Source organism: Engraulis encrasicolus, chromosome 8, assembly GCF_034702125.1.
Source record: "Engraulis encrasicolus isolate BLACKSEA-1 chromosome 8, IST_EnEncr_1.0, whole genome shotgun sequence".
In the NCBI taxonomy this organism is placed as follows: Eukaryota; Metazoa; Chordata; class Actinopteri; order Clupeiformes; family Engraulidae; genus Engraulis; species Engraulis encrasicolus.
Window position 1 is genome coordinate 38,787,074 of NC_085864.1, and position 27,956 is coordinate 38,815,029.

Genomic DNA, 27,956 nt, shown 5'->3' on the forward strand with positions numbered 1-27,956 from the left:
GTGGTAGCCTGCTTCAAGACTGCAGATACTCATTTCCCCAAAGAAAACACTTGTTTAAGGTGCACTGTGTAATTAGTTCTTTATTTCTAGAATTCATGCTGCCCTTTCACAAATGTTATTTTTTAAAACAAATATTCAACACCACCAAATTCTAAATATTTATGACTGGGGAAATTCACTTTTCATACATGAAAAGGGGGATCTTCATCATGGTCTGTCATCTTGAATTTCCAGAAATAGGCATTTTAGCAGCAAAACGTTAAAATTGTACTTTGATTATACTCGTCAATATTGGTTTGTTATTTAATAGACATCAATGAAAATATTAAATTTAAGAATAGGCAGCACAGTTTCAATCAGCAGCATAGCTGCAGTAACTCTGGCCACAATCTTACACTGTGTACTTTTGAAGAGGTTGTTGAAAGCATATGAAACAATGCAGGTTACATAATTCAGGAGTTACTTTGCTTTAGGTTCTATGACCTGACCTAACCCAACCAATGAGACCACACCTTTGCCACGGAATTGCATACAGGCATCAATAGGCCTAGGTGCGATCGAGATGACATCAAGGCATATATGCGCATGTAGACAGCAATGCACCCTGGATGAAAATGCTGCATACGATTAGATTTCCTGTCAAACTTCGAAATTTCGTCGATGTTGCGTTGACGAGGTGACATGTCACATGGTGTCAAACTATCGCGGAATGCATGCGACTGCAGTCAGATCTTGCAACCTCTGCAGTTGCTTATCCCCTTCAACGCTCGTCGGCGGACTGCCTCCGAGGTCACGCGCCCATGAACTGGTTGGTCAACAACTCACTCACGTCACGTGTGTATATGGGTCTTGTGGTCTTGTCTCACACCTCTACACAAGTTTGCGCAGGTCCCCACTTCAGCTCCTCCTCACTGCCTGTCCCCCCACTCCTCACACGTGGTGTGTTAGTAGAGCAAACCGGTGCAAGCTCATAGTCTTCTTCATATTTGTGGCCGACTGTAAATGCGCTGTATTTAATAACACCCAAATCGTGACAACAAGTTCTCGCTCACGTGCCTTTCGCAACATCGACGCTCGCAACAAACTCGTACGCGCCTATCATAACTCTAATGCTTCACATGAAATATTAAACGTTTTGTAAATACATCTTAGAAATTCCATTTGCAATACAATGAAGTTATAGTTTCATAGGACCTAGTGAAGGTGGGTTCTATTGTAAAGGTTTGTGTTCATAGCATGACACTTGGAGGACTTAATAAAACTTGAAGTGGCCCTCGAATGAAAACGGTTCCCCACCCCTGCTTTACGCCGATGGCTTCATCCCATACACAGTGGAAGTACTATGTTAATGTAAAAATGAATGTCAGAAAAAAAATTTTTTTTAGAGATTACCATATATGGTATTTTATTTTGTGGCTTGTCAAACATTCAGCAAAACACTCAGTGTTCAGCTTGCCGTCTGGCTAACGAGTTTATCTGAGCATCCTTTGAATGGATGTAAAAACTGGGGCAACACAGCAATAGTAAAGATAAAGCATGTTCTTCGCCTCACAAAAGTTCTATATTTCATGAAATGCTTGCTTGGAAATCCTGGGCCATACACCACCACAACATGAGAGGAAAGGCGCCAGGTGTGGAGAGAGAGAGAGTGAGAGAGAGAGCGAAACACATTACGGCGGAGCCCTCTTACAGTCTCCGTACACCGGCTCCGACAGCACTGAGGAGCACTTTTGCTTTCGACACAATTCCGACCCCTCCACACAATTTCACCACAGAGCAGAGAATGGATAGTCTATGGGCGGCTCTGAAAAAATAGAATTCGTCTCTAATTGCCAGTCGATGTCCGCGGACATCAGCGCCAGTGTGCGGGGTTCAATTGAAAACAATGGAATTTAATTTTGCGGAGCAGTGTTCTGCACTTTGTCGGCGCCGGTGTGCAGAGCCCTCTTGTGGGTGCGTTCACTCGGTCATCATGTCGGCTCCCTCTCCCCCGGTGGCATCGTTCAGGCTGAGCTCCTCCAGCATCTCGGCTAGGCTGATCCTCGGGGCCCCGTCGTCCTCCGCATCACTCTCCACGGGGATCTTCTTTGCATCTGGAGAGCAGAGTAGAGACAGAGATTCTTTAAGTATAGAGATATGCCAACATAATAGGTTTCTATGGGCAACTAACATGACCAGGTTCCGGTCTGCCTAAAGGGGTGTGTCATAATGCTCCTAGCATTGAATAGAACAGTCCTCAGGTCTGCCTAGGTCTGCCTAAAGGGGGTTTCCCCCCCAATAATAGAACCAGGAAACAATGGGCCAATGGAACCTCTCTCTCTCTACTCTCTCTGGTAGAGAGATATTCAGGGACGGTAGTATTCAGACTCAGTGCCTGATTTCAAGCTCGACAGGAGTTGAAATAAAATGACAATTTTTGCCTTCATTCAAAAATTGTTAAAGGTTCAGGCTCATTATTTTCTTCTACCGTCAGGCCTGGATATTTAGTACATGTCCATGTGTCAGTTCAAAGGCAGCTGTGTGCATGTGAATGTATATAGACGTCAGTGAAGACTTTCATTCATCCAAGTCCATCTTAGTCTAGTGACCAACATTTCTTCAGTAAAAGTTCATTTACACACATCTACATGCAATGTTGAATGAAATACTTCAATTGTGGGCAATTGGACTTGATTTTGGAACTTGTGAAGTTTCCATCATCAGAGCAGTTCTGAAACCCAGACTCTGGAATGTGTGACCAAAACAGCTCTCGGGCCTATCACACATCTACATATGAAACAAGTATAATATACTACAGAGACTTACCTTTATGCTCAAAATAGAATAGAACTCTCAATTACAATCTCTCAATCAATAATGTATGTAGAGGTGTGCGAATTAACGTATATTACTCAAGAAAAATATAACCGTGCACCACACCCTGTGAATTGCTCTTAAAAGTAGTTGTGTGGAACACAGTTAATGTGTTATGTATGAATAATAACAATAAGAAAATAACTTGGCACAATATGCTAAACACTGCATGTTGTAAGTTCCAAGTGTGTCCAGTGATCTCACCTCTGAAGATGTTGACGTTCTTCCTGAGCGATTCATCCTCCTCCAGATCTTCCAGGAAGTCTTGGTATTGCCTGGGAGAGGTACACACAGGTTACATTACATTACACTTAGCTGATTTTGGAAACCAAAGCGACTTCCAGTTATTAAAGTTTATTGCAATAGTCCTTGGAGCAACATGTGGTTAGGTGTTGAAGAGGGTTCCAGTCACAGGGTGATTTAGCAAAGACAAAAACTCACTCAAGTATTTAGCAACTGTTATTAATTTTGCCACTAGTTAAGTATAAAATCTAACAAAAGAGTCTCGTGGCTTTGTTTTGAAAAATAATCCCCTTAAACCACCAAACCATTTGAGGTTGCCATCACTACAGCAGTCACAACTGTGACTTCACCACGTTTCTGACCCATCATCAGAATGAAGTGGAATTGCAGACATCTTTCCATTTCCACAGCAGTTCTTTTCCAGCGCCTAGTGTCTGCGTGCGTCCATGCTCACCTCTCGTCGTCGGTGTCCATGCCCTCTCGTTCTCTATCCAGCTCCTTCAGCTTCCAGTTCCTGCGCTTCACCCTCCTCATGCGGTCGTAGCTCTTCTTAATGAGAACCTGCGTACAGCACACAATGGCCATCGTCATCAGTGGTGCATATCAACTGAAGCATAGAAAAAATGGTGAGGAAAAGCAACAGCTGCTTCTCACACATCTTGCTGGAAGATTCTGCAGGCAAACTTTAGCCTAGTAAACCAGCGCCACCCGCTGGACGCCAACATTTTTGAAATTACACATCCAATCTCACATTTAGGCTGGTTTATCAGGCTAGGCAAACTTAGGAAACGTTCTTATCCTATCCTATCATTGTAACTTCAACAGTGCCTCTCTCTAATCTAATGAAGATTAATAACTTCTCCCTGTGGGACTACTCTGGGGTAAATGAGGTGTGTGTTGTGGTGGTGGCACTCTGCTGGATGATGCGGTCAACAACGTCTTTTTTGTTGGAGTGTGTGTATGTGCGTTGGGGTAATTGATGGAGCGCATCAAGAGTTGCTGCTGTGTGTGTGCCATCGCCGTCAGCGGTGCATATCAACTGAAGCATTGAAAAATGGTCAGGAAAAGGAAAATATTCCTGACCATTTTATTTAAATTTCAAAATACTTCATTTTTTGTTCTTCTGAATGCTTTACTGTTGATCAACTATGATGGTGTTCAAAAAAGAGAAAATAAACTATTTTTAAAAAAAGTTTTCGAACACATCCCTCCCTTTCCCCCTTCCTTCTGTTTTCTTTCTTCCACATTCAGATAACCTCTCCCTCCTTCCTTGGGCGAAGGCATTTAAGGCAGGACTGTCTTGACTGTTATGAATATTGAGTAGCTCAACGACTTAAGATGGGAACACCCGAAACAGATGTGAAGGAACATGTTTAAAAAAGAAAAAAAAAAAAGAAAAAAAGAAATCATGAGGTGCTGGATTTACTTTGCGATTCATGACTGGAGGCTACCTATGCTGTTTCTCACTGGAATAGTGTGGTTTCTGATTGCCCATGGCCGAATGTGTCATTTGGCACATACATAGCCCATAGCCAGTTCAATCTATTCAAACAAATGGCAAGCTTCCGTTGTCAAGTAGTTCGCGTCATTGCCTTTCCACCCCTCCCAGCTCTACGATTGGTTCCCTCGCTTTAGGGTAGGACCCATGCCGTCTTTCAGATTGGAACAATTGCACAAAGCAGCATGGGATTTCCTTTACGTACACTGTTACTGCTTTTATGTTTTAAGTGTTGTATGACGAGGAAAGGCAGGAAGGTTTAAATTTCAATCAAAAAAAGTGTCAGAGAGGCTGCTTACCACATCAGGAAGTTGATGAGGGTTCATCTTGTTGAGGTGCTCATCGTTGATGTTGGAATTTGCAAAGTCGAAACTGTTGGAAAACAGTGAGAGGAATATGTTGAACACGACATGGCAGAAACCACAAAAGGGAAAACATTTAAATGTTTGCAAGCAAGTGCTCTGTATTGGGTGTGTCAAATGGTGTCCCCAAAAATATGTACACATGCGAATACAGACAGACAAGCACACATACACTTACCCAAGCACCAGGTCTCCAATATTGAGCAAGTGGCCCATGAAGGTTCTGCAATAATACTGCTGAGTAGTGTTCATTTCAGACACCTTCTGAACCCACACCTCAGCCAAGGTGTGCTAAACACACACACACACACACACACACACACACACACACACACACACACACACACACACACACACACACACACACACACACACACACACACACACACACACACACACACACACACACACACACACACACACACGAGGGGAGAGAAAGGTAATATTTTAAGATTTAAATTGCTGCTTCTCGCACATCTTGCTGGAGAATCTGCAGGCAAACTTAGAAAAAGTTCTTACTTTCAAAGCAAATCCTAGAGTAATGAAAAAAAACAGCCACACAGAAACCCACAGGAATGTATTCAAATTTCCAACCGACAAAACTGATTAAAGCCAAAAATAAACAAGTTGAGGCAAGTGAAACCCAACATTACCTTATCTAACCCTTTTCATTCCACCAAACATAATAAAATAAAACTAGGATTGGCAATCAATTTACAAATTCAGGTTGACAATTCAGTTTAATCAGTTCAGCCTTATATAAAGCTGATGCCATTTGGACAAGAAGGGGTTTCAAAACATCTGCTGTGTGACACAAAGTTGACACGGAGCAAATACCACCGGTATGCACAATAAAGCAATGCCTTTAAAGACAGGCTTCAACTTAGTACCAGCAGAATGAAATCTTCACAAAAAAAGTAATATGAAGATGTACAAGACTACTGCAATCATGTCTTTTTCTCTTAAATAACATCATTAACTTCTCTATAACATTACTATCTCTACTCACATCTAGTCATGGGTACTAACCTGCACTACATTTCATAGGTCCTCCTCTTTTTTTCTGTTCTCCATCTGTTCTACTTTACCTGTATACTGCTGTACTCTGTACTGTCCCCACACTCTGTACTCGCTTGCATGTCCTCCTTGTAAGTCGCTTTGGTCAAAAGCATCTGCTTAATGTAATGTAATATAGTGCAATCGCCCCGGGCCTATGTGAAATGCCACCAGCCCAACTCAGCGTGACCTCCTTGAGAGAGCTTTTAAGGATATTATGAGAGACTCCACTCGCCACTCTTCCGGGTGGTACTGCACTCTGGGGGCGCCAACGGAATTCCCATTCAGAATGAATGGGCTGTGTTCTCTCGACAGCGCCCCTAGGTAAACTGCAGGCTAGGGTACAATAGGGAGTGGGCAGGCTGTATGTAAGCCGGCTGTGCCAGAGATTCTTTAAGTATATAGAGATATGCCAATGTAATAGGTTGCTATGGGCACCTTACATGACCAGGTTCCGATCTGCCTAAAAGGGCACGTCATAATGCTCCTAGCATTGAATAGAACAGTCCTTAGGTCTGCCTAGGTCTGCCTAAAGGGGGATTTCCCCCCCTCCCCCTTGCAATAATAGAACCCGGAAACAATGGGCCAATGGAACCTCTCTCTCTCTACTCTCTCTGTTCTTACCTTGTTTGATGTGAGACCGGCTCCTGCCCCCAGCTTCTGGTTTCTGATGACGTCCATCTCCATGACGATGAACTCCTCCATCTGCTTGGGGCTGCAGAGGCTGTTGAAGGGGTACCGCCAATACGTGTTGGTGTCCACCTCCGCAACTGCCAACGGAAAAACACCACAGAAAGCCATTAGCTAGGTAGACATAACAATGACAATAACAATAATAAAACATTTTATTTTTACATATTAGCTCCTTTCATGACACCCGAGATCACCTCACAAAAATAACAACAGTAAAACAATACAAATAACTAAGTTGGAAATATATCAAGAAAGTTCGAAACATCTTCAAAGCAAAGCAATGTCCAGTAAGCCCCCTCGAGCAGGACTTCAAAAGGTTCTAACTGGCAATAACAGTGCTTGTTGATCAGTTGCTCGAGCAACATGGACGTCTGTCCCTTTTGTTTGATCATGAAAGTGGAACCATGTGCGATGTAATTTCCACCATCTAACACACTACTGCTGCAGTTAAGAACGTGGAATACGTGCAAATCTGTTCGACACGCCTCAATCAGCCGAGGGAATTTTTTGGGGCAAACAAAATAAGAGCGCCCCAACATCAGGAACAGAAGCTGTCGGGAGCACCACTGCTTTGGGACGAAGTGAAGACAGTCACTGGTGTGTGAAGACAGCATCTTGAGTGTGTGTGTGTGTGTGTGTGTGTGTGTGTGTGTGTGTGTGTGTGTGTGTGTGTGTGTGTGTGTGTGTGTGTGTGTGTGTGTGTGTGTGTGTGTGTTTTGGATAAATGCATGTGTTGGGAGTTGAGGTGTCCCTCCTGCAACCCATGCGTGCTGAGATTAACAGCTCCGCTGTTTTGGTACAAAGGGAAACCGATGAGTCACTGATGTATTTTGAGTTGGTGTGTGTGACTGACTACTAGGCATATTTGCGTGTGTGTCGCGACTCACGAGTTCAAGTGTGCGTGTGTTTCGTGAGTTGAAGTGTGCATGCATGCGTGTGTGCAATGCATGTGTGCTCAACATGAGGAATGGCGTGCACACACAACTGAAGATGGAAAGACAAGACATATGCTCAACAGACACGGGGGCGTGGATCAGGATACAGGTCAGTCAGAGGGGAAGAGGCCAATAAAAGACGGGGTTGGTAAAACGAAACATCTTTAGATAGATGAACGATAACAGACAAAAAGGTGTGTAGATTATGACTGGCACGCCATGTTTCTACTGAGCCCTTTTCATGACCTGTTATTATTACATAATCTTTGCTGCAGTGATCTGTTTAAATAGAGTACAGTAAATGGAAATTGACCTATAACTAGAGAGGGAGTTGGACCGGGTATTGAAACGACGCTGTCTGTCTGTCTGTAATAGTCACTAGCGGTTCCCAAACGTTTGCCCCATGCGCACCCCCTTTTACAGTTCAATTTAGTTCACACACCCCCTAAGCAAAAGCTTTGGTGTGGTGATGGCCATGAAAGTATGGCTTCACTTTGCTAAAGGACAGCAAATCACTGCACATTATGCACATTATTCTGGGTAATGGTCACTATTAGACAAGTTTTCTGCTATTATCACAATGGAACTTGTTGCATGACAAGTCTAGGGGTTATGAATTACACTTTACATGGACTCTTCCAGCATACAGTTCACCATATAATTAAAAACGACTTAATGTTTGTTAAATCTGGTGTAAAAAAAAACCCATATATTATCCACTATTGCTTTTCAGCTCACGCACCCCTTAAAGCAGTACGCGCACCCTCAGCTTTGGAAACCCTGCACTATTGTGTTTAAATTTTCTGCAGATGGCGCCAAACACACTTCGAGTCATACATGAATTCTTTGATGAGTACAAACACTGAACTGGACGTGCATCTAGCATTGACCAAAGGGGCAAGTTGACATCTGTCCTTGCTCTCGTTTTCAATTAAATGTTATTTTACAATTATTATGTTTTATGTCAAAATGAGCTTTTCAAAGATATTTTCAATAACGTGCTGAAGTCACCAAACTGACTAATTCGCTGTAGATAACAGATTTATCAAATAGTATACTGCTCAGGATAAAGTGAAGGCTATATATCGCAGGCCCATTCTTGCTCTTCTCACACCGTATCTTTCATTAACTCCCTATTCTCGATAGGACGATAGCGGTGCTACTTCTACAGCCTAGAGAGAGAAGATGAGAGAGAGAGAGAGAGAGAGAGAGAGAGAGAGAGAGAGAGAGAGAGAGAGAGAGAGAGAGAGAGAGGATGAGAGAAAAGAGAGAGAGAGAAAATGGAGAGAGAGAGAGAGAGAGAGAGAGAGAGAGAGAGAGAGAGAGAGAGAAAGAAAGAAAGAGAGCGCGCAAGCACGGTAGAGAGACAGAGTGAGTTAGAGAGAGAGAGAGAGAGAGAGAGAGAGAGAGAGAGAGAGAGAGAGAGAGAGAGAGAGAGAGAGAGAGAGAGAGAGAGAGAGAGAGAGAGAGTGAGTGAGTGAGTGAGTGAGTGAGTGAGTGAGTGAGTGAGTGAGTGAGTGAGTGAGAGTGAGAGTGAGAGTGAGAGTGAGAGAGAGAGAGAGAGAGAGAGAGAGAAAAAGAAATAGAGAGAGCCAATGCTGGCTTCAGCAAGAGTGCTGGAGAGGAATCTGTGTCGTCAGCACTCTGCCCCTGATGTACTGTGCTCCCTGCGCCTGGGCACCGGCCAACTCCACATTAAACGCATCTAAATGGGAATCAGATATGCTCGAATGAATCGAGGAGGGGGTGAAAAAAGTTTTTTAATTGATTGATAAAGAGGATGATGAGTCAGTGAAGCCGAGAGGAGACGCTCCAGATCTTCGCAGACAGTGGAAAACAGGAGATGAGTGATGGGCTAATCTGCGTCAGGAGGAGGGTCGGCACTAGGCCGCTGACAACATTGGCCAGGCCCGGGACAAAGTCATCTAAAAGCCCCCCCCTGGGCCCCCAGTTCCCTGGGCCTGGGACAACTGACCCCTTTGCGCCTTTACCACTACGGGAGAGTATTTCAGGAAACTATATTAAGAACTGTTCCTTGTGTCAACCCACAGGTTGAAAGTGGAAGTGTACATTTTTGGAAATACAGAGAAGGGCGCTTTGTTCCTTCTGCCCTACAAAGGCAGTAGCTACATATTTCGTCAAAAATGACTGTAGAGCGAAAATGGTCTTCATTACACCTCCTTTATCTTGAGACAAAGCCTTAAAATACGACAGATGCCATATTTCGCTACAAAAATTGTTAAGGAACACCAGTGAATACTGCTGAACACTTGGTGAGTTGCATATTCTTGAAAACAAATGTTAAAGGTGATTTTAAGAACAGAGTTGCAGGTGCCCATAGACGGCCATTCTAAAGCTGGTTGAGATCAAATCCAAATAAGCCAAATAACAGAGACTGCAGCAAACATGAAATAAAAGGTGAGGGGGACTCTAAAACATTGCAGACCACTCAGAAAATGGCCTTAATGTTCAAAAAAGTGTATTTCTCCTTTAAGGTCCAAATGTGTCCCGTTTTAGAGATCTTGCTGTATAATGTTGACATCCAACCTACTACCAAGGCTTTGAAGGCATTTGTCTTCAAAGTTACTGCACTTAACCTTTGTAGGGCAGTATTGGTGCAACTACTTCAGGGAGTGCCTTTCACACTGTTACAAGTTCATGAACAACTGCAATGATTTCAGAACCACTATTTTGAAGTGAAACAAAAATACTGTTTACTTTTAGCTCCCATCATTGTAACTTAAATAGGATAGTGCCTCTCTCTAATCTAATGAAGATTAATAACTTCTCCCTGTGGGACTACTCTGGGGTAAATGAGGTGTGTGTGTGTGTGTTGTGGTGGCACTCTGCTGGATGATGCGGTCAACAAGGTCTTTTGGTGGAGTGTGTGTACGTGCGTTGGGGTAATTGATGCAGCGTGTCAAGAGTTGCTGCTGTGCCTGTTTGTCTGTGAGTGTATGCACAACTGAGTGTGTGTGTGTGTGTGTGTGTGTGTCCTGTATGTGTGTGTGTGCACTGTGCGTGTGCGTGTGTGTGTGCACTGTGCGTGTGTGTGCACTGTGCGTGTGTGTGCACTGTGCGTGTGTGCACTGTGCGTGTGTGCACTGTGCGTGTGTGTGTGTGTGTGTGTCCTGTATGTGTGTGTGTGCACTGTGCGTGTGCGTGTGTTAGTATGGTACTCACTCTGCAGTGTGTTGGGGTCAATGAGGTGGATTGTGCTGGTGACGCGCGTGCAGACGCACACCTGGCCCATGTTGCCCAGGCTCTGGGCCAGACGCGGCGACAGACACACCACGTTGTCCTGGAGACCAACACCATGACAACAACAACACTGGGGTCAGCATAGAAACACGGCTCCCGTCCTATTCAGCTGAATCTTTAACCACCCTCAAGTTCAACACTTGTGCTGCAGGCACAGGTGCACCGTGGGTAAACAAAACCAGGCCTGTTCTGCAACAATGGCAGACTGTGGTTGGATTTCCAATATGCAGGCTCCCTCCTTGGTCTGTGCGCATGGCCTCGCATTTTGCTGACGCCCCCGCCTCCGTGGAGAAAACAATTAAGTTCTCCATTCACCATCCCAATTGCAAATGAGGAAATGACATTAGAATTGTACTTTTCCAAGATATTCAATGAATTTTCCGGCGTCGGCTACGTCATCTTGAGGTCACAAACAGGCAAGTGAGCAAGGGAGGACGGAAGTCTGCATATTGGAATCCACCCTTTGAACTAAACATGGTTTCCTTGTGTGCATTTTCTTAGAAACCCTTCAGGCCTACTGTTAGCTTGTGATAACGTTGTGTACATAGAATTTATAGGACTGCCATGTAATTGCATGTTAAATAATAGGACAATGACAAGAAGTCTAGCAAAGACGTGTAAAGCCATAGCATAGACATTTCATTTGAAAGAGATTTAAAATCATAGCAGAAGTAATGAGAGTCCAGCCCAGCCCAGTCTATAAACACCACAAATCAGTGCCTTATCTTGGCCAACATTCATGTTTAAATGTCAAGGGGAAAAGGGAGGAATTTCACACCGCATCTTAATGTGGAATACAGACAGAAGGCATAATCTTCCTCGGTGTGGTTACCTTGCATACGGGCACAATCTCTACAGAGAAGGTGCTTTTGTAGTTGTACGTGCTGGTGTGAACATCGTGGGAGATCAAACGCTGCGACGCCTTTGTCCTGACAAAGAGGAAAATTGGGAGGAAATTATTATTCCCGTTTATTGGCTGTCAAGTGTTATTTATTTTTTCCCCCTACAGGCACATGTTAACAAGACTGAACAAATCCATCAAATGCTCCATTGACTTGAAATGCATCCTGCATGGGGCAAGGCATGCAGAAACACGAGCGCTGGATATTTGCATGGAGGCATGGAGAACGTGGCAATTATGCCGGTGTGTTCTTGGAGGCTTCAGTTCGCACCACCTTCAGCTATACACGTCTCCATGAAAACAGCATAACAACAAATCTAAACTGGAACTATTGATTCAAAGTGGTTGTGAATATTGTGTAGCAAGTCAAGACCTCATTGTTATTCCAACAGTGATTAAGCTGAAAGTCCAACTGGGAAACTCCCTTTGTCATTGTGACAGCACTCCACAGCACACAAGTGTACACGGCACACAACGAAATTGCATTTATGCCTCACGCGTGCAAGGGGGCAACCCCCAATGGGAGCCTAAATGGGAGAAGTGCGGCGGGACAGTACCATGCTCAGGATGCCTCAGTCATGGAGGGGGATGGGGGAAGAGAACTGGTTGATTACTCCCCACCCCATCAACCTGGCAGGTCAGGAGTCAAACCGGCAACCTTTGGGCTACAAGTCTGACGCCCTAACCGCTTACCCATGACTGCCCTGATGATTGATTACAACAGTTTTAACAAATGATGAGTTTTTACATAGAAAACGAAACAGCCCTGTTCCTTGCCACAGTTAAAAGCAGTGGCATCATTCAGACAGCATTTCTACTGAGAGGCACTTACCTGACTGGCACTGTGCACTGTAGGAAATCCACCATCTTCTGACCATGCTGCTTTGAGCCAAAGTAAAAATCAAGACCATCTGCAGAACATACATGACTCAGTTTAGCCTTTTTTTTAAAAAAATAGTCATTAACAGTTGAACAGTTGAAACCAACAGCTTAACTAACAATGTTTTGTAATGCTGCAGCCATTGATTGGAGATTGTAAGCAAAAGTAAAAATGTGTCTCAAAAGAGTGACATTTTCTATGTCATATATATTGTGGAAAGGAGCACCCACCATGGATCTCTTTGATGCGTAATGTGTTCTGGTGCAGACTGTGCTTCAGAATCAACTGCTCCAGGTAGTAGAAGGTCTTCTTGTGCACCGTCTTCAGAACAAACACAAAAACACAACTCGTGATTACAATGAATTGAAATGAATCTTAAGAGTTGAACGCACATGGACTTTTTCTTGAACTTGACAGACATTTGCTCCTCATCCATCAAGCTAACAAAGAATTCCAGTTGCTTACAACCAAACCATTTGGAAAATCTGACCTGGATGAATGGGAACCTCCACAGACAATTGAAACAAATCTGAATTTAAACCCAAGATGCGCATTGGGATACGAGCAAAAAAAAAAGAGAAAATGAGACCTTCGCTGTTAACGGATAACATCTTATGGCAGTGCGACACATGATCGGTAAAAACGTGAAAATGAAAGATTTCAAATGACTTGCAGATGGCATCTGTTTCCCCTGCAACCAATTTGCTGTTTTTCACCACAGGCACAAAAACAAGAACGTCTCGCAGCCCTAACTAATTATCTCAAGCGTGGTACTGCAGCGTTTTGTCAATGATGAGACTGTCAGAAAGCAGAGCAACGGCAGCGGAGTCAGCAAATGTGCCAAGTCCGTAAGGATGGCTGGAGTAATGAAGGGTCTGGATTACTGGAGGATGAAACATCATTTCTATATTAGTCTCTACCATGTGTTGTTTGCTTCAATTCGCCGTGACATTTTTGTCACTTTAATTATAACTTATTTCGACGCAACTCATTTTTTGCTCCGAAAGGGCAATAATGTAGTGTCTAAATGGAGGCTCAAAACAAGGAGGAAAAAAACCCTTTATGGCAATGTTTCAAGGAGCTGACTGTATTGAGAGTTTCTTGTTTTAAATATTAAAGGTCTCTCATTGCAGATGGCACTCAAGCGTAGCGTTTTAGAGCCTGGGAAAGACTCCTGTACAAACATTTTAGTGACAAAGCAGATTTTCTGCAGGGTATTAGGTCCAGCGAAATCTGCTGTGCACTGATAGCTGGCTCACAATGGCTTTTCGGTACATAACCCTGAACAAAGTGACCCTGTGCTCTACCCCCACACTATATAGACACTTCCGCAGCAGTTTAGGGAACCCACAAGCTACTTTCACTGAAACAGTGCTCAGTAGAATCACACACACACACACACACACACACACACACACACACACACACACACACACACACACACACACACACACACACACACACACACACACACACACACACACACACACACACACACACTGTATAGACCAGCAGTGTACAACAGTGTATTCACAAGCTACTTTCATTGAAACAATGCTCAGTAAAAAAACAAATCTCACTCACTAACACACGCAGAGATCAGAAAAATTCCCAGCAGTTTAGGGAATTCAATTCAGTACATACAGCCTCACATATACACTCACAGAGAGAGAGAGAGAGAGAGAGAGAGAGAGAGAGACAGAGGGGGAGAGAGAGAGAGAGAGAGAGAGAGAGAGAGAGAGAGAGAGAGAGAGAGAGAGAGAGAGAGAGAGAGAGAGAGAGAGAGAGTCCCGTTTCAGTCACTACTGACCTTCTGTCGGACCTGCACCACAGCTTTCCAGAAGTCCTTGGCCTCCACTCGATGGCAGTCTCCGCACATCTGAGCCTGCACCACAAACTCCACCACAAACACCTGCTGCAGGATGGCCCCGTTCATCACCTGTTCACAATCAACACACAAGCAGACAGGCAGACAGACAGACAGACAGACAGACAGACAGACAGACAGACAGGAGGCAGACAGACAGACAGACAGACAGAACCTCATATGAGTCCATGTTCCTTATCACCTCTTCTCAATTCGTTTGTTGGTCTATTTGATGATGGACAAGACAGGATTTTGAATTAATGTTCTAAAGAAAATAGCCATTTATAGTGCTGTTAAAAAGTACAAATAAACTGTCGTCTTGCAGTCACAAAAAAGTCAGGCAGCATATTTGAACAATTGAAAAAACAATTTAAAGTCAAGTGTCAGCAGAGGTGAGAAAGCAAGGGAGAAAGCTTTCATGGTGAAAAACAAATACATGTGGTTCACAGATTCATGATAAATCAATGTCTTATCTGAATGGCCATATTACATAGACATAGACAGGCTCAAGGATATGGATTTTTGCATTAGAACCAATGCTACGACCTTCTGTGTAGCCGCTGGCAGGCTGTGGTGGACTTGTGCCCAAGTTTGACTGACTAACTTTTTATTACTGAACACTTCTGTGTTTCGGGCTATGTCCATTGATTTGCTTTTTCAAAGCCTATTCATGTTATTGCTTCTGTTCCGACTATGCTAAACCTCGTCCAAAATTTCACAACTCTGGTTCATTCTACCCACAGGCATATCCATCAAAATAAAAGCTTGTTACGGCAAGTTGGTAAGGCAATAACTCCTTATTTGTAAACAAAAAGCCATACCTCCTTCTGAATAGTCAGCTTCATCTTGATCCTTTTGGAATGGGGTTCTGTCCACAGGAAACCTGCATCGATCAAGCGCACCTGACGGCAGAGAAGTGTGAGACGACAGAGACAGTGGAAACCGTTAGTCTCTATTCATGCATAATGATAGAAACATGTAGCTTGGGGAAGGTTTCGGTCTGTGTTTATAAAGAATACTTTCAGAGTGATCCTTACCCAAATCTTGGAATAAATTGAAATGCATAATAAGTAAGGGTTAACGTTCGGCGAGAAGGTCGCTACCGTGGAATAGCAGCACGACAGAGAGAATCTTTAGACCCCGACGCGGAGCGGAGGGGTCTTGTTCTCTCTGAAGTGCTGCTATTCCACAAAGCGACCGACTCGCCGAAAGTTAACCCGCTTATTATATGGATATACTTAAATGACTCACACATGGCGGGGACATTTCTTTAGGCCTATTTAATGTTAAGATTGTTGCTGCGCAAAACAAAACAGTGCCGTTGTGGAACACCGCTAGGCAACAGCTAGGTAGCCAGGACAACAGGTGTTGTCTATCACAGCAGCTGATTAGAGTCTTGTTGAAAAGTGGCTTTAGCAGTGAAAAGTCTTGTTGCCATTGACAGCGGTCTGTTATAGACCAACCCGTCCGTTATCGAAAAATAACAGACGTGCGAACGTTGGGGAGCCCCGTTGAAATGAATGGAGCATTCGACCGATGACGTCACAACCATATAATAACAGCCAATAAACAGTTCGCTCTCAAGGCTGTTAACACCATAGACATGTGCACTGACTACATGTGCTGCCAAGAGAATTCTATTAATGTGAAACATAAACACAGCCATGATATTGCCATAGGGAACGTTATTACATAAAGTTGGATGGCATCAGTGTAGTTATTGGACCTTCCCTCATACTTTTTTATCATTTTGATTGTTTATAACAATATGATTTTATATTTTACAGGTATAATAATAAATATCAAAACATAAAAATAAAAAGTCAATGCCAAAAAATATTTTACAGCCAAAAATGGATTGCTATCTATATCCGTTAAAAGTATGGCATTTTTCAATTTGAACCAAAGACCGCATAATCTCTGCTTGAAGCCATAATGTGGTGTATTGTGCAAAGAGGGTGGCGTTCTATAAACATGTGAGGAGGCTGAGGGCAACAGACATCCAGTGTTTATCTCTATGGTTCACATAGGCTTTACCTACACACAGGGTTCCCTCATGCAAAACTTTGGTTCTAAATCAGTAACTAGTGTACGGGAGCCGAGCCAACATTCAAACCAAGACGGCAAGCTGCATTCCTCGAGGGCACACCGCTTAGTAGTAACATATAATTTCAAGGGTTGTACATAGGTGGCCTTGACTAAACGGGTGGCTTTCAAACCTCTGGCTAAATAAATCTTAAAACACAACATCGACCATTAGGCAGACGAATGTGGGGAGGAATGTTTTGCGGATGTGGAAGCAAAGTGATCGTTACTTTAGTCATGGAGCCCTTGAGCTTCTTCAGACAGAGGGCGAGCAGCTCCCTGGATTCCAGTGCGCACTGTATCCACGTCGCTGGGGGTTGCAAGTAACTGCCAGAGACCACAAAAACCAATGGGGAAAAGTTTCAACAATCACAGATGTTTCAGCAATATACTGTGTACTTCCAGGATGCAAGAACTGGCACAGCAATATTAATCATAGCGACACACTCAGAGAGTGGACACACCCACCAAGTCACCAAGTTATTGATAATCTATTAGTTTTGTTTTTTTGGTCTTCTTGACTTTATTCATGACAGTACAGTGCAGATGGTGACAGGAAGCGAGTAGAGAGAGAGAGACACGGGGAAGGGCCAGCAAAGGACCCGGGCCAGGAATCGAACCCGGGTCGGCCGCATAGCAAACAAGCGTCCCATCATATGCGCCACGGCAGGGCCAAATTTACAGTATTTTTTTAATCCTAGCAAAAGACAATACCTCTTCTCATGTTATTCTCAATATGTTTTCTCATTCTTCCCATCATTACAGGCTTCTGAAGGAGGGTGAGACAACAATGTGTAAAGTACTAACAACTGCTTACCGTTCACACTGTTTGCAGAAGTGCACAGTGACCTGCTTGGGAATGCCCTCCGAGATGTCAATCTGGGTCCTCAGGCAGGACACACACATGTTGGCGGGGTTTGGAGGAATGGGGATACCACATGTGCAGCAGAGGCTGAAGTTTAGAGTAGAGCAGAGTAGTTAGTTACTTTATTGATCCGTAATAGGAAATTTAAGGTGTGAAGTACCGTTAGCTTACACCTAATACACATAATGCTCAGAATGAACATTGCAAGACATTGCATACACACAAAAAAAGTAATCGAAAACCTTTTTTTTTTCCAAGTAAATACTAAACCAGATGAGCTACTTGCACAAGGAACCTTGCATCCATTAAAAGAACACGATCCATGCAGTGCAAATACATTAAGTGCTGGAGATAGTCAAGCTTTGCTAGAATGTGTTACAGTAATTCCTATGAGGGTGATAACAACGTGGTCTATATAACTTTCACGGGTAAACAATTCACATGTGGGCACCTGTAAAACAGGCGATAGTAGTGATGATGATCATAGTAGAAAAAACCGTTTCATCACTTTTGACAACCTCTGTCCACACGTCAACCAATGAATGCCACATTGACTACCATAGCTGTTACTCGCAGCCATTCCACAAAGTAAACATACGAAGTCATACAACAGGTGCCGCAGAGTATAAAGACCAATATTCCGTCAAGCCAACATTATCCGCATATGCACCAAAATGATATGAGATATATGTACAACGACAACTATTCCCGCCTCACAAACTGTGCTTTTGTGATTCTTAACTTTGATCACCAGTTCAACACTTCACTTCACAGCAGTACGAAAGTACAGCGGCGTTTGAAACAATGCCTATTGATGCCTCTTTTAAAACAGTGCATCAACTCCTAGAAGAACTGTTACATTATTTCCGTGACACTATGTAACTTTACAGAAAATAGTGACGGTGTCATCATGTGTAAGCTGCAGAACTTGACTTACATATTCCCCTGGCTGGGATTCGATGGAGCTTCAATGTACTCCATGGCGTTCAGCGACCTGGAAACAGAATTTCAAAATGAATCACACGTTTAAGGTATTGTAACGATCGCATTTTATGCCAACTTTGGCCACTCATATAGATTATTTTAGGTGTCGTTTGAATTAGCTTTTGCTAGCTGATATTAGCCACGAATGCAACGACTAGCGAGTGCTCCCTTCACAACTCTTGTCCTTCGACAACAGCAATGTTAAATAAGTACTGTTACTGCTTGGTGAACAGTACAAATGTTGTGAAACTAAATGGAAAAGATAATACGCTGCATTTCCTTACACTAATTAAAAGTCCCGATGACAGCGTGGGGACACGTTTCCCCCTGCATGCACGATGCGAAATGATGACATAATCTCCACACTTCCGGGTACGCGAGGACCTCTGGAGTTTCTTATAGCTGTCTATTACTTTGCCAGAGAGCATCAAAGCAAACATAATTCAAAGCAGAACTTTAGGCTACACTTTCCTTTAGGACCATAATCCTTAATTATAGTGTTAATGTATATATTGCCTAAATGATAAGATGTAAAATACATTATTGAAAGAAAAAAAATATTGTGTGCTCTGAATATTCTTGGTTCAGTCAGTGGCTTGCCTGCATCAATCATCTTTAAAAGTCCTAATTGTCTTCCAGTTTTAAGCCATTTAAAATCCTGGGGGGGGGGGGGGTAGTTTGCCGGGCCCAGAGAGGGGGGGTGGGGGTGATTCCCCATAAGCTCCCATGTTTGAATGATGATGCTTTATCCATAAGCATAACAGGCCTACTGCACAAGTCTGTGACTTGGCCTACCTGTGACCTATCCTTAAATGAGCATTGCAGGCATGCAAAATGTATTTCATAGAAAACTGACAATACATTTGACATTGTGTTGTATCATAAAGCTATGGTATGCATTATAGGCCTACTCAAAACAGTAGGCCTACTACATTTTAATGGCTTAATTCTCTGACAACAGCAACAAAACCAACACATGTGAGGTGAAGTGAAAGCCCATTGGGAAACTCCAACTCCCATTGTCATTGTGACACACTCCACAGCACACAAGTGCACACTGCACACAACGAAATTGCATTCATGCTTAACCCGTGCAAGGAGGCAGCCCTCAATGGCGCCCTATAGGGAGCAGTGCGGCGGGACGGTACCTTGCTCAAGGTACCTGAGTCATGGAAGAGGATGGGGGAGAGCACTGGTTGATTACTCCTCCCACCAACCTGGCGGGTCGGGAGTCGAACCGGCAACCTTTGGGCTACAAGTGCAACGCCCTAATCGCTTACCCATGAGTGCCCAAATCGTCAGACTATAAACATGTCAAGTCATGTTTCATTCAGCCTTGATGAAACAACTGGCCTGCAGAGTGTATACATATCTGCCCTCTCTTACTTAATGCATTCCCAAACGAGGGGAATGGATTAATTTCTGTAGACTTCATTGTAGAAGTCATTATTATTATTATTATTATTATTATTATTATTATTATTATTATTATTATTATTATTAAGAATAATAATATTATTATGATTATGGGCTATTATTTCCAGCCCTTCCTTTATAAAGTGAAGTATGGGTTTAGCTCGCTTACTAGGCTAGAAGCCTAGGTTGTCTGCGGGCTACCTATGCCATTGACTCTGATACTGACTGAGGCAGCTTTAGTTAAACAAATGCCTCACGCAGTTTTGTATCAGCCATCACAGCATCTTTACATAAGCCTACGTCAACGCTGTGGCGCGGGGCTACTTTCATGACATGCCACTACAGCTGTTGTGCACTTCACTCTGAGGGCTGACAGATGACGTCACACCATGCCCAAATACTGACCCGTGCTATAGCCTATCAACAAACTGGCGTCGGCACACTTTCCATTGCATTAGATACTCTATTGCATTAAACAATATATGTTTTTTATGCATAAATGGTGAAAGTGGATGACTTCGAGAATAACCCCAACGTCCACGCAAAGCGACCTCTGAATTAAGGGGGATGCGCTCAAACACGGTCCCTATACGCGCTCACTTCCTTCGACCAAATACCACATCCAGTAGGCTACTGCGGAGGAGCTAGTGCGCCTTTCTAGATGTCAGGTGACATTGGTGACGGTAGGGAAAGAACTCCCCCGTAGCGGTATTTCCTGACATCCTAGGCTATTATGGAACAGTCTACGCGCTCTGGGCGCGCTTGCACGGTTCATTGAGCGACAACACAGTCAAGAGATCTCCGATTGTTCACGGTGGGGCGGCATGCCGTGTTGTATCTGCGCTTATCGCTGCAGTCTTTTCAGAGCATTGAAGGCGATACATGTGAGCAGCTCGCAGAAGAATTGCTGTTTGATTTCTCGGCGTGTGCAGTGAGTGTGCTGATTGCACTGAGTATTGAGCAGGAGCAAGCAATTCGCAGTTTACAGCAGTCGTATAGCCTACCCGTCTTCACGCTTGACGCAAAGATGGAATGACTTGTTCGGATAAACAACCTGCTGTGATTTTCTCGCTCGTATAAATGATAGGAGATACGATGACACTGTTGTCTCTCTTGGGTCGGATCATGCGTTATTTCTTGCTTAGACCAGAGACCTTGTTTCTCCTGTGCATCAGTTTGGCACTATGGAGTTACTTCTTCCACACGGACGAGGTGAAGACCATCGTCAAGTCCAGCCGGGATGCCGTCAAGATGGTCAAGGGGAAAGTGGCGGAGATCATGCAGAATGAGAAATTCGGAGGTCTGGACGTCCTGGACGCGGAGTTCGCCAAAACCTGGGAATTGAAGAACAACAACGTCGCGGTGTACTCCATACAAGGACGGCGCGACCACATGGAGGACCGCTTTGAAGTCTTGACAGATGTTGTGAACAAGAGTCACCCATCCATATTTGGGATTTTCGACGGCCACGGTGGGGAAGTAAGTGTGAGGTGTTTTTTATTTCCTCAATTCCCCACAAGTCAGCCTGCTTGTTTTCAGTTGCAATACTGAATTTGTTATGGGCATGTAGTAGTGATTAATTATGCCTATCCAAACATGCGCATTCAGAGTTTTTGTCCACTGACAGAAACCGGACTGGGCTGTAGCCTAACTGAAATGTCAAACACGTAAGACGCGCTTTATAAACAGGATTGCCCTGCATGCAATACCTGAATGGCAGGCATCAAGCAACGCAGTGTAAAAATATCAAGCAAGGCGACTATTCCATCCCCTGTCTTCTCATGCGTAATGAGCACCAACATTGGTACGAGAACTGACACTGATAGGTTGAGAAACAAGAACACAGACATTAGGAAATGATCAGCTGGGAGCAATTGGTTCTCTTTTATCTTTTGGCACCAACCTTGTGCATTTTTGTGGCAGTTGTTCCGCCACCATGCAGGGCCAACAAACTGCCCATCTGTTCAACTTCGAGACCCACCTGTTTCACAGAAATTCGACACTGACCTATACTGGCGTCCGTCGTCTTTCCATTTTTATGATGTTTACAATCCTGCTTACTAGAGAATGTGACCAGTGCACATTTTCTCCTCTCTCACTTACTGCCAGGAAGTTTCACATACCGTATGTCTTAAGAAGTTTTTCAGCCTTTTTTCCTCCAGTGAATGAGGGGAAATACCCCAGTGATGGTTCTTGTTTAAGACGTTGCTTTGTTCTTGCCTTTTGAAACATTTCTTTCATGGCACACACAAATAAGGGAGGTGGGAACCTCACAGCACTGACTTTGAACTTCACATCAAGCCATCAATGTGTTCATGGCATGGCATGCACACACTTAAGTGTACTATAATGGTAGCCTGGTATAAACACCTGTTTCATCTGATTTGGAAGGGACTTTCTTTTGATCGTAAATTTCCTGGCAAATTATAAGGCAAGCGGTCGGTCGGGTCTGACAGGCGGGGGAGGAGGGAGGGAGAGCGCAGTAGGTAAATCAGGCGCCAGGTATTTGGGCAGACACCAGGGCACACGGGCACCGTTATCAGGGGCTCATCTGTGCTGCAGGGGGGGATTAAACTTTCCATGTGGTCAAACACCATCATCTTCTCCTCGCCTCGCCTCTCCTCTCTTCTCCTCTCCAAACGCCTCGGGCACAGCCACAGAATGCTGTCTTTGACCCAGATGGAAAATATATATAAGCCCTGTTTACCTGCCAGAGGTATTTTTATTTTCCACATGTTATTTATTTTTTATTTTTGAGAGAGAGAGAGAGAGAGAGGGATGGACACACACACACACACAAACACCATCCATTCCTCTTCTTGGTTCTGGACTGGTTCTCTTTGGTGGGAGGAGCGAAAATGACCCGACTGGCTTGGGAAGAGCTTCATGATGAGCACCCCTTACTATTACATTGCACAGGGCCTTTAGTAATGCATTACCACTTGACCATCATCAGTCTTGTAACAACAAATTTATAACAGGGGCCAAATTTATAATAGGAGTGAAAGAGTTGGGTACGGGGTGGACAGGGAAGCCGACAGAGAGGGACAGAGGGGTCAGTTTCCTCGGGCCCATGGACAGGGCCTCGAAGTGGGTCCTCATTACATTGTATGTACTGGGTTGGGGGGGACCCTTTCAGATGACTTTGTCCTGGGCCCGGCTAAAGCTGTCAGCATTCCTGTGTGGGGGCGAGGGAAGGAGTGAGTGGGTGTGACAGAGTTATGTCTCTGAAGGGCTTCTCCAAGTCTATTTTCAGGATGAATTGAAGGGAAAAAACACACACATACAGTATGAGGCTGTGTAGCCATGCATCCCATTCCCACACTCTACTACCATGGGGATGAGCAAACGTAAACATGCACCCCCGGCCTGATGAACCATGTGGGCGTCTTTCAGGAATGCTGATGCTTAATTTCTGCAGATAGGCAGATTTTTCGCAATCTTTTTTTTTTTTTTTGCTGTTATAGGCCAGTTGACTCTGTCCAGTTAATTTCCTTCGCAAGCATTGGGATTGTTACAGAGTGCATGGTGTGGAGATATTGTATTACCTTGTTATTACAAAGGGATCATTTGTCCCGGCCCAGGAAGACAGGCGGCCCAAAATTGGGTTTACAATTGGGGGGGGCCCTTTCAGTTGACTTTGTCCTGGGCCCAGCAAAAGCTGTCAGCGACCCTGCGCTCAGACACTGCAGTATAGTGCCCTCACGGCACCGCCGCCACTGCTGCTGTGAAAGCTATCTGTCAGCATTCACTCACCTCCGCAGCCATCTTCTCCTCTGATGGATGAAAATGAGTTGGCTTATTCCAGCAGCGTAAGTGGGTGGGCTACTGTTGCCACTTTCAAGCAAATAGTTGAAGAAATCATGTCACTATTAATCACACATTCTGCCCCTGTAATTGTCAGAAATGAATTGCTCTGAAAAATGGTCAGAATTGATGTAGGACATGTTTATAAACAGTTTAAAAATAAAAAAGACAGATTTTTGTCATAGGCTATGGCGGCTATATTTGATGACCATATTGTGGAAAAACCTGGCTCTATGTTGGACGAGCACCTCCGTGACTTTTAATGTCTAGGAACCCACTAACTCTGTAATGATGGTTAGGGAGGTGGTGCTTCTCTTGCTACTGTCAAGCAGGAAGTTAAAGACATGGTGCCACGGACACCGATCTAACATCTGTGCATGTTGGGTGGGTGGGCTGAGTGTCAACATCATACAGGGCTGATAGCAGAGAGAGTAGAGAGAGAGAGGTTCCATTGGCCCATTGTTTCCTGGTTCTATTATGGCCCCCCTTAGGCAGACCTAGGCAGACCTAAGGACTGTTCTATTCATTGTAGGAGCATTATGACACGCCCCTTTAGGCAGACCGGAACCTGGTCACGTTAGGTGCCCATAGAAACCTATTATGTTGGCATATCTCTATACTTAAAGAATCTCTGCTGATAGTATTCAGGCTCCATGCCTGATTTCAGGCTTGACAGAGTTTGCAAAAATAAAAACATTGATAATAATTAGCCATTAGATTATTCTTATCTCAGAAAGTGTTACAGGTTCAGGGTTTTCTTCTACTATCAGGCTTGAATAATGGTCATACACAGGCTATTAAATGTTTGAATAATATGTCAAAATAGGCCTACGTTACGTCACTATGCAGTATCTTGTCGTCGTTGTTAGAGCAGGGGAAAAAGTTCAGGCTCAGGATTTTTTTTCATCATCACCCCTGATCATAGACATACTACATACTGTGCTACACGTGTGTCTATGGTAGTTTTGGTGGTGGTGCTTCTCATGCCATTGTCAGGCTGGAAGTTGCTGAGACACATGTAACATCTGCACGTTTGGTGAGTGTGCCTTGCTGGTGGTGTGTCTCTTCCCACTGTCAGACAGGAAGTTGAGGAAATGATGTCTTAGGCACTGATCTAACATCTGTGCATGGTGAATGTGTGTAGTGTGGGTGTGTTGGGTGTCAACACGATGTTGACATTTCACATCACCCACCCACCGACCCATCACCCTGTGTTGGTTGTGTTGGGTGTCAAGATGATGTTGACATTCAACACCTCCCACCCACCCACCCACCCAACACAATCACCTGCACCCCCCCGCCCACACCACCCATCTGTTTTCTGAGACACATAATGTCAGCCTCGCACACAAAAGATGCCATCATGCACTCAGGCTCTCATCAATGCGTCTAGCCCAATGAGAAATCACATTGCGGTGCGGATAATGATTGGTGCCAGAATCTGGTGTGCATTCCTTTTTTATTTTGTCTTTCGTGATTTCGTGTCTGAGTGAATATGGGACATTTTAAATTAGGATCGTTGGAAAAAGGGAGAGAAGAATAACATTTGCCAGATGAAGACTGGGGATAGGAGGAGGAGGAGGATGGTGGTGGTGGGGGATGAAGGAGGGACTTGAAGGCCAGACAAAAATGTGGGTATTCATCTTTTATTCATATTCATTCTTTTGCTGGTTTAGATTTACTGCCGAATACAACACCTGATCCCAGATGTGTTTTTTACGTGCCCACACACACACACACACACACACACACACACACACACACACACACACACACACACACACACACACACACACACACACACACACACACACACACACACACACACACACACACACACACACACCATGTCTGTTATACAAAGTTAGAGCCTTCCTGCAGACATGCTCACTATTGAGAGCAATGTGAGAACAAAAGACACGTGCCACAGTTTCAATGAGCAGCATAGTTACAATACCTACGCACTCTGGCCACCATCCTACACAGTGCACCTTTAAGTCTATGCTGTGCATTGACAAAGGACCAACAAAGGTCGGCGTCTGCGCCTGCACGTAACCCCCGTGTATTGCTTGGTGCGTGCACTCCCAAAAAGTAGTAATCACTCAAGATAATGGAAAAAAGGAGGCGCACACAAGGCTTCTGTGAAAAAGTGTATTGAAGCCGAAATTAAACGACAGAAGTCTATATGGTTAACTGGAGAAACAGACGTTTCAGACCTAGTCCATTCTCAATGTCTCCATAGTCTATGCTGTGCATTGCCAGCCTCATCTAGCAATGGGAGATGTCAAAAGGAGTGTGTTCTGTATGTTTAGATAGCTGTGCCTTCTGAGGGTAGAAGACGTGTGAGTGTTTATTAAAAGAAAGCCAGCGTATCATAATGTCAGTGTAGTGTGTAACAGGTTTATCATTGCAATATGCACAATGTAAACACATGCGTGAGAGAGAGAATATAAGTTATTTTCTAGGTATTCTCTCTCTCTCTCTCTCTCTCTCTCTCTCTCTCTCTCTCTCTCTCTCTCTCTCTCTCTCTCTCTCTCTCTCTCTCTCTCTCTCTCTCTATGCCCCCCCTCTCTCTCACACACACACACACACACACACACACACACACACACACACACACACACACACACACACACACACACACACACACACACACACACACACGTACATACACACTTCTCTTATCTCAATGTATATACAATGTATCTCCAGGCAAATAGCAACAAGACCCAGATCCAAACACTCTGAGATGCGTTATCAGATAAGAGCTGGTGGTTAAGCGCAAATATATGCAGCTGAACACCTCGGGATAAACAGCACGACATTTGTATGCTCCCCGTTAACAGCCAAGAAAGATACGTAGGAGCATAATGCTGCCAGTGTCTCTGCCTGCACTCTTATGAAACCTTCAGTAGTGCAGTCATTTCTGAAGTGTTAATTCAATACTCAGAGAGTTGATTTAACATCTCCTACAGCGTTTCAGAATCAAGTCCAGTTGGAGTGCTTCCTGGAACTGCTAGGTCTTAGTAAAGATGGTGCTCTTTGGTGACAGGCTTGGTCGATTTTAAAAGTTGAGGAATACTTAAGGCACTCATCTTCTTTGTAGTCAAAATGGCATAACACAATTAAAACACTTCATGAAGCCTTCGTCAGGAAGTGAGCTCACAGATAATCATGTTATGTTAGTCATGTTGTTAATCATGTTATGCCCGTCAAAATAAAGGCATTTTAACTACAAAGAAGATGAGTGCCTTGGTATTCCTCAGCTTTTAAAATCTCCTAGAGCGTATTTGGTCCCAGAGTACTTTCTACGTGTTGAATAAATATAGATTTTTTTTTTCACTGTATAGCCAGCCATTTGCACACCCGAGTGTATTTGGTCCCAGAGTACTCTCTAAGTGTTGAATTAACACTGACTTCTTTTTTTTTTTACTAACCAGCCATTTTGTACAGCTCTGGCTATGTACGTATTTTCAGAGACATGGCCCAAGCCTGGACTCCCAAATCTCAGAGTTATTAGCTTACAGACAGACCGAGTCGATGGATGAGATCGAGCCGCCCGGTGGAGGCTTGGCTCATTATGGAGAAGGGGGAAGCGTCTGTGTACGAGTCACAACAACAGCAGTCTGGTTCAATGAGACGCCCAGATTTGGGATGTTCATTTGCATAAGCACACACTGCAGCTGATGACAAGAGTGCACACAGACGCGAACAACATGAGCATGTAACACGAACACACGAACACACACTACAACGCACACACACACACACACACACACACACACACACACACACACACACACACACACACACACACACACACACACACACACACACATATATATATGTGTATATACACACACCCTCACATAAATGTGTGCCCACTTAAACACACATACAGTATATCCAGACATATTTGCACACAAAAACGTATGTGTGCGCCGCTAATTCGGCCTGTCTGTCTGCCTGAGCCTCTCTCTCTCTCTCTCTCTCTCTCTCTCTCTCTCTCTCTCTCTCTCTCTTTCTCTTTCTCTCTCTCACACACACACACACACACATGTAGGCACGCACGAGCGCACGCATACACAAACATACAAGCAGGGTGCGATTTATGGGGGGGGGGATTGTCCCTCCTTCTGGTTTTGATATTGCCACTTTTCCTTCATTATTTTAAGCACAGTTTAATGCAATTCCATTGATATTGCTTAAAATCTGAAACATATCCCCCCTTCTGGTTTTCCGACAAATCG

At 44.0% G+C, this 27,956-nt stretch overlaps 2 protein-coding genes across 2 annotated transcripts in view; one reads left to right on the forward strand and one right to left on the reverse strand.

The window, feature by feature from the left end:
* Positions 1-1,524: 1,524 nt before the first annotated feature.
* On the reverse strand, positions 1,525-21,072 carry nmd3 (NMD3 ribosome export adaptor). Its single transcript, XM_063205664.1, has 16 exons — positions 21,054-21,072; positions 18,437-18,493; positions 17,452-17,586; positions 16,865-16,961; positions 15,371-15,451; positions 14,493-14,621; positions 12,913-13,003; positions 12,635-12,713; positions 11,734-11,830; positions 10,824-10,941; positions 6,637-6,782; positions 5,135-5,247; positions 4,894-4,966; positions 3,551-3,657; positions 3,058-3,128; positions 1,525-2,093 (listed from the first exon to the last, which is right to left on the reverse strand). The coding sequence occupies exons 2-16, from the start codon at positions 18,478-18,480 to the stop codon at positions 1,960-1,962; spliced, it is 1,515 nt and encodes a 504-aa protein (XP_063061734.1). The 5' UTR covers positions 18,481-18,493; positions 21,054-21,072; the 3' UTR covers positions 1,525-1,959.
* Positions 20,515-27,956, forward strand: part of ppm1lb (protein phosphatase, Mg2+/Mn2+ dependent, 1Lb) — a 158,473-nt gene continuing 151,031 nt past the window's right edge. The window contains exon 1 of the mRNA XM_063205665.1: positions 20,515-21,378. Within this exon, the coding sequence (XP_063061735.1) occupies positions 20,980-21,378 (399 nt within the window). The 5' untranslated portion in view covers positions 20,515-20,979. The remainder of the gene's footprint in view (positions 21,379-27,956) is intronic.

Coding starts and splice junctions, on each gene's coding strand:
- nmd3 (XM_063205664.1), bottom strand. CDS start 18,480: ATGGAGTACATTGAAGCTCCATCGAATCCCAGCCAGGGGAATAT. Junction 15,452..16,864: donor TCAAGGGCTCCATGACTAAA/GTAACGATCACT, acceptor CTCTGCCGTCAG/GTGCGCTTGATCGATGCAGG. Junction 2,094..3,057: donor GAACGTCAACATCTTCAGAG/GTGAGATCACTG, acceptor TCTGCTCTCCAG/ATGCAAAGAAGATCCCCGTG.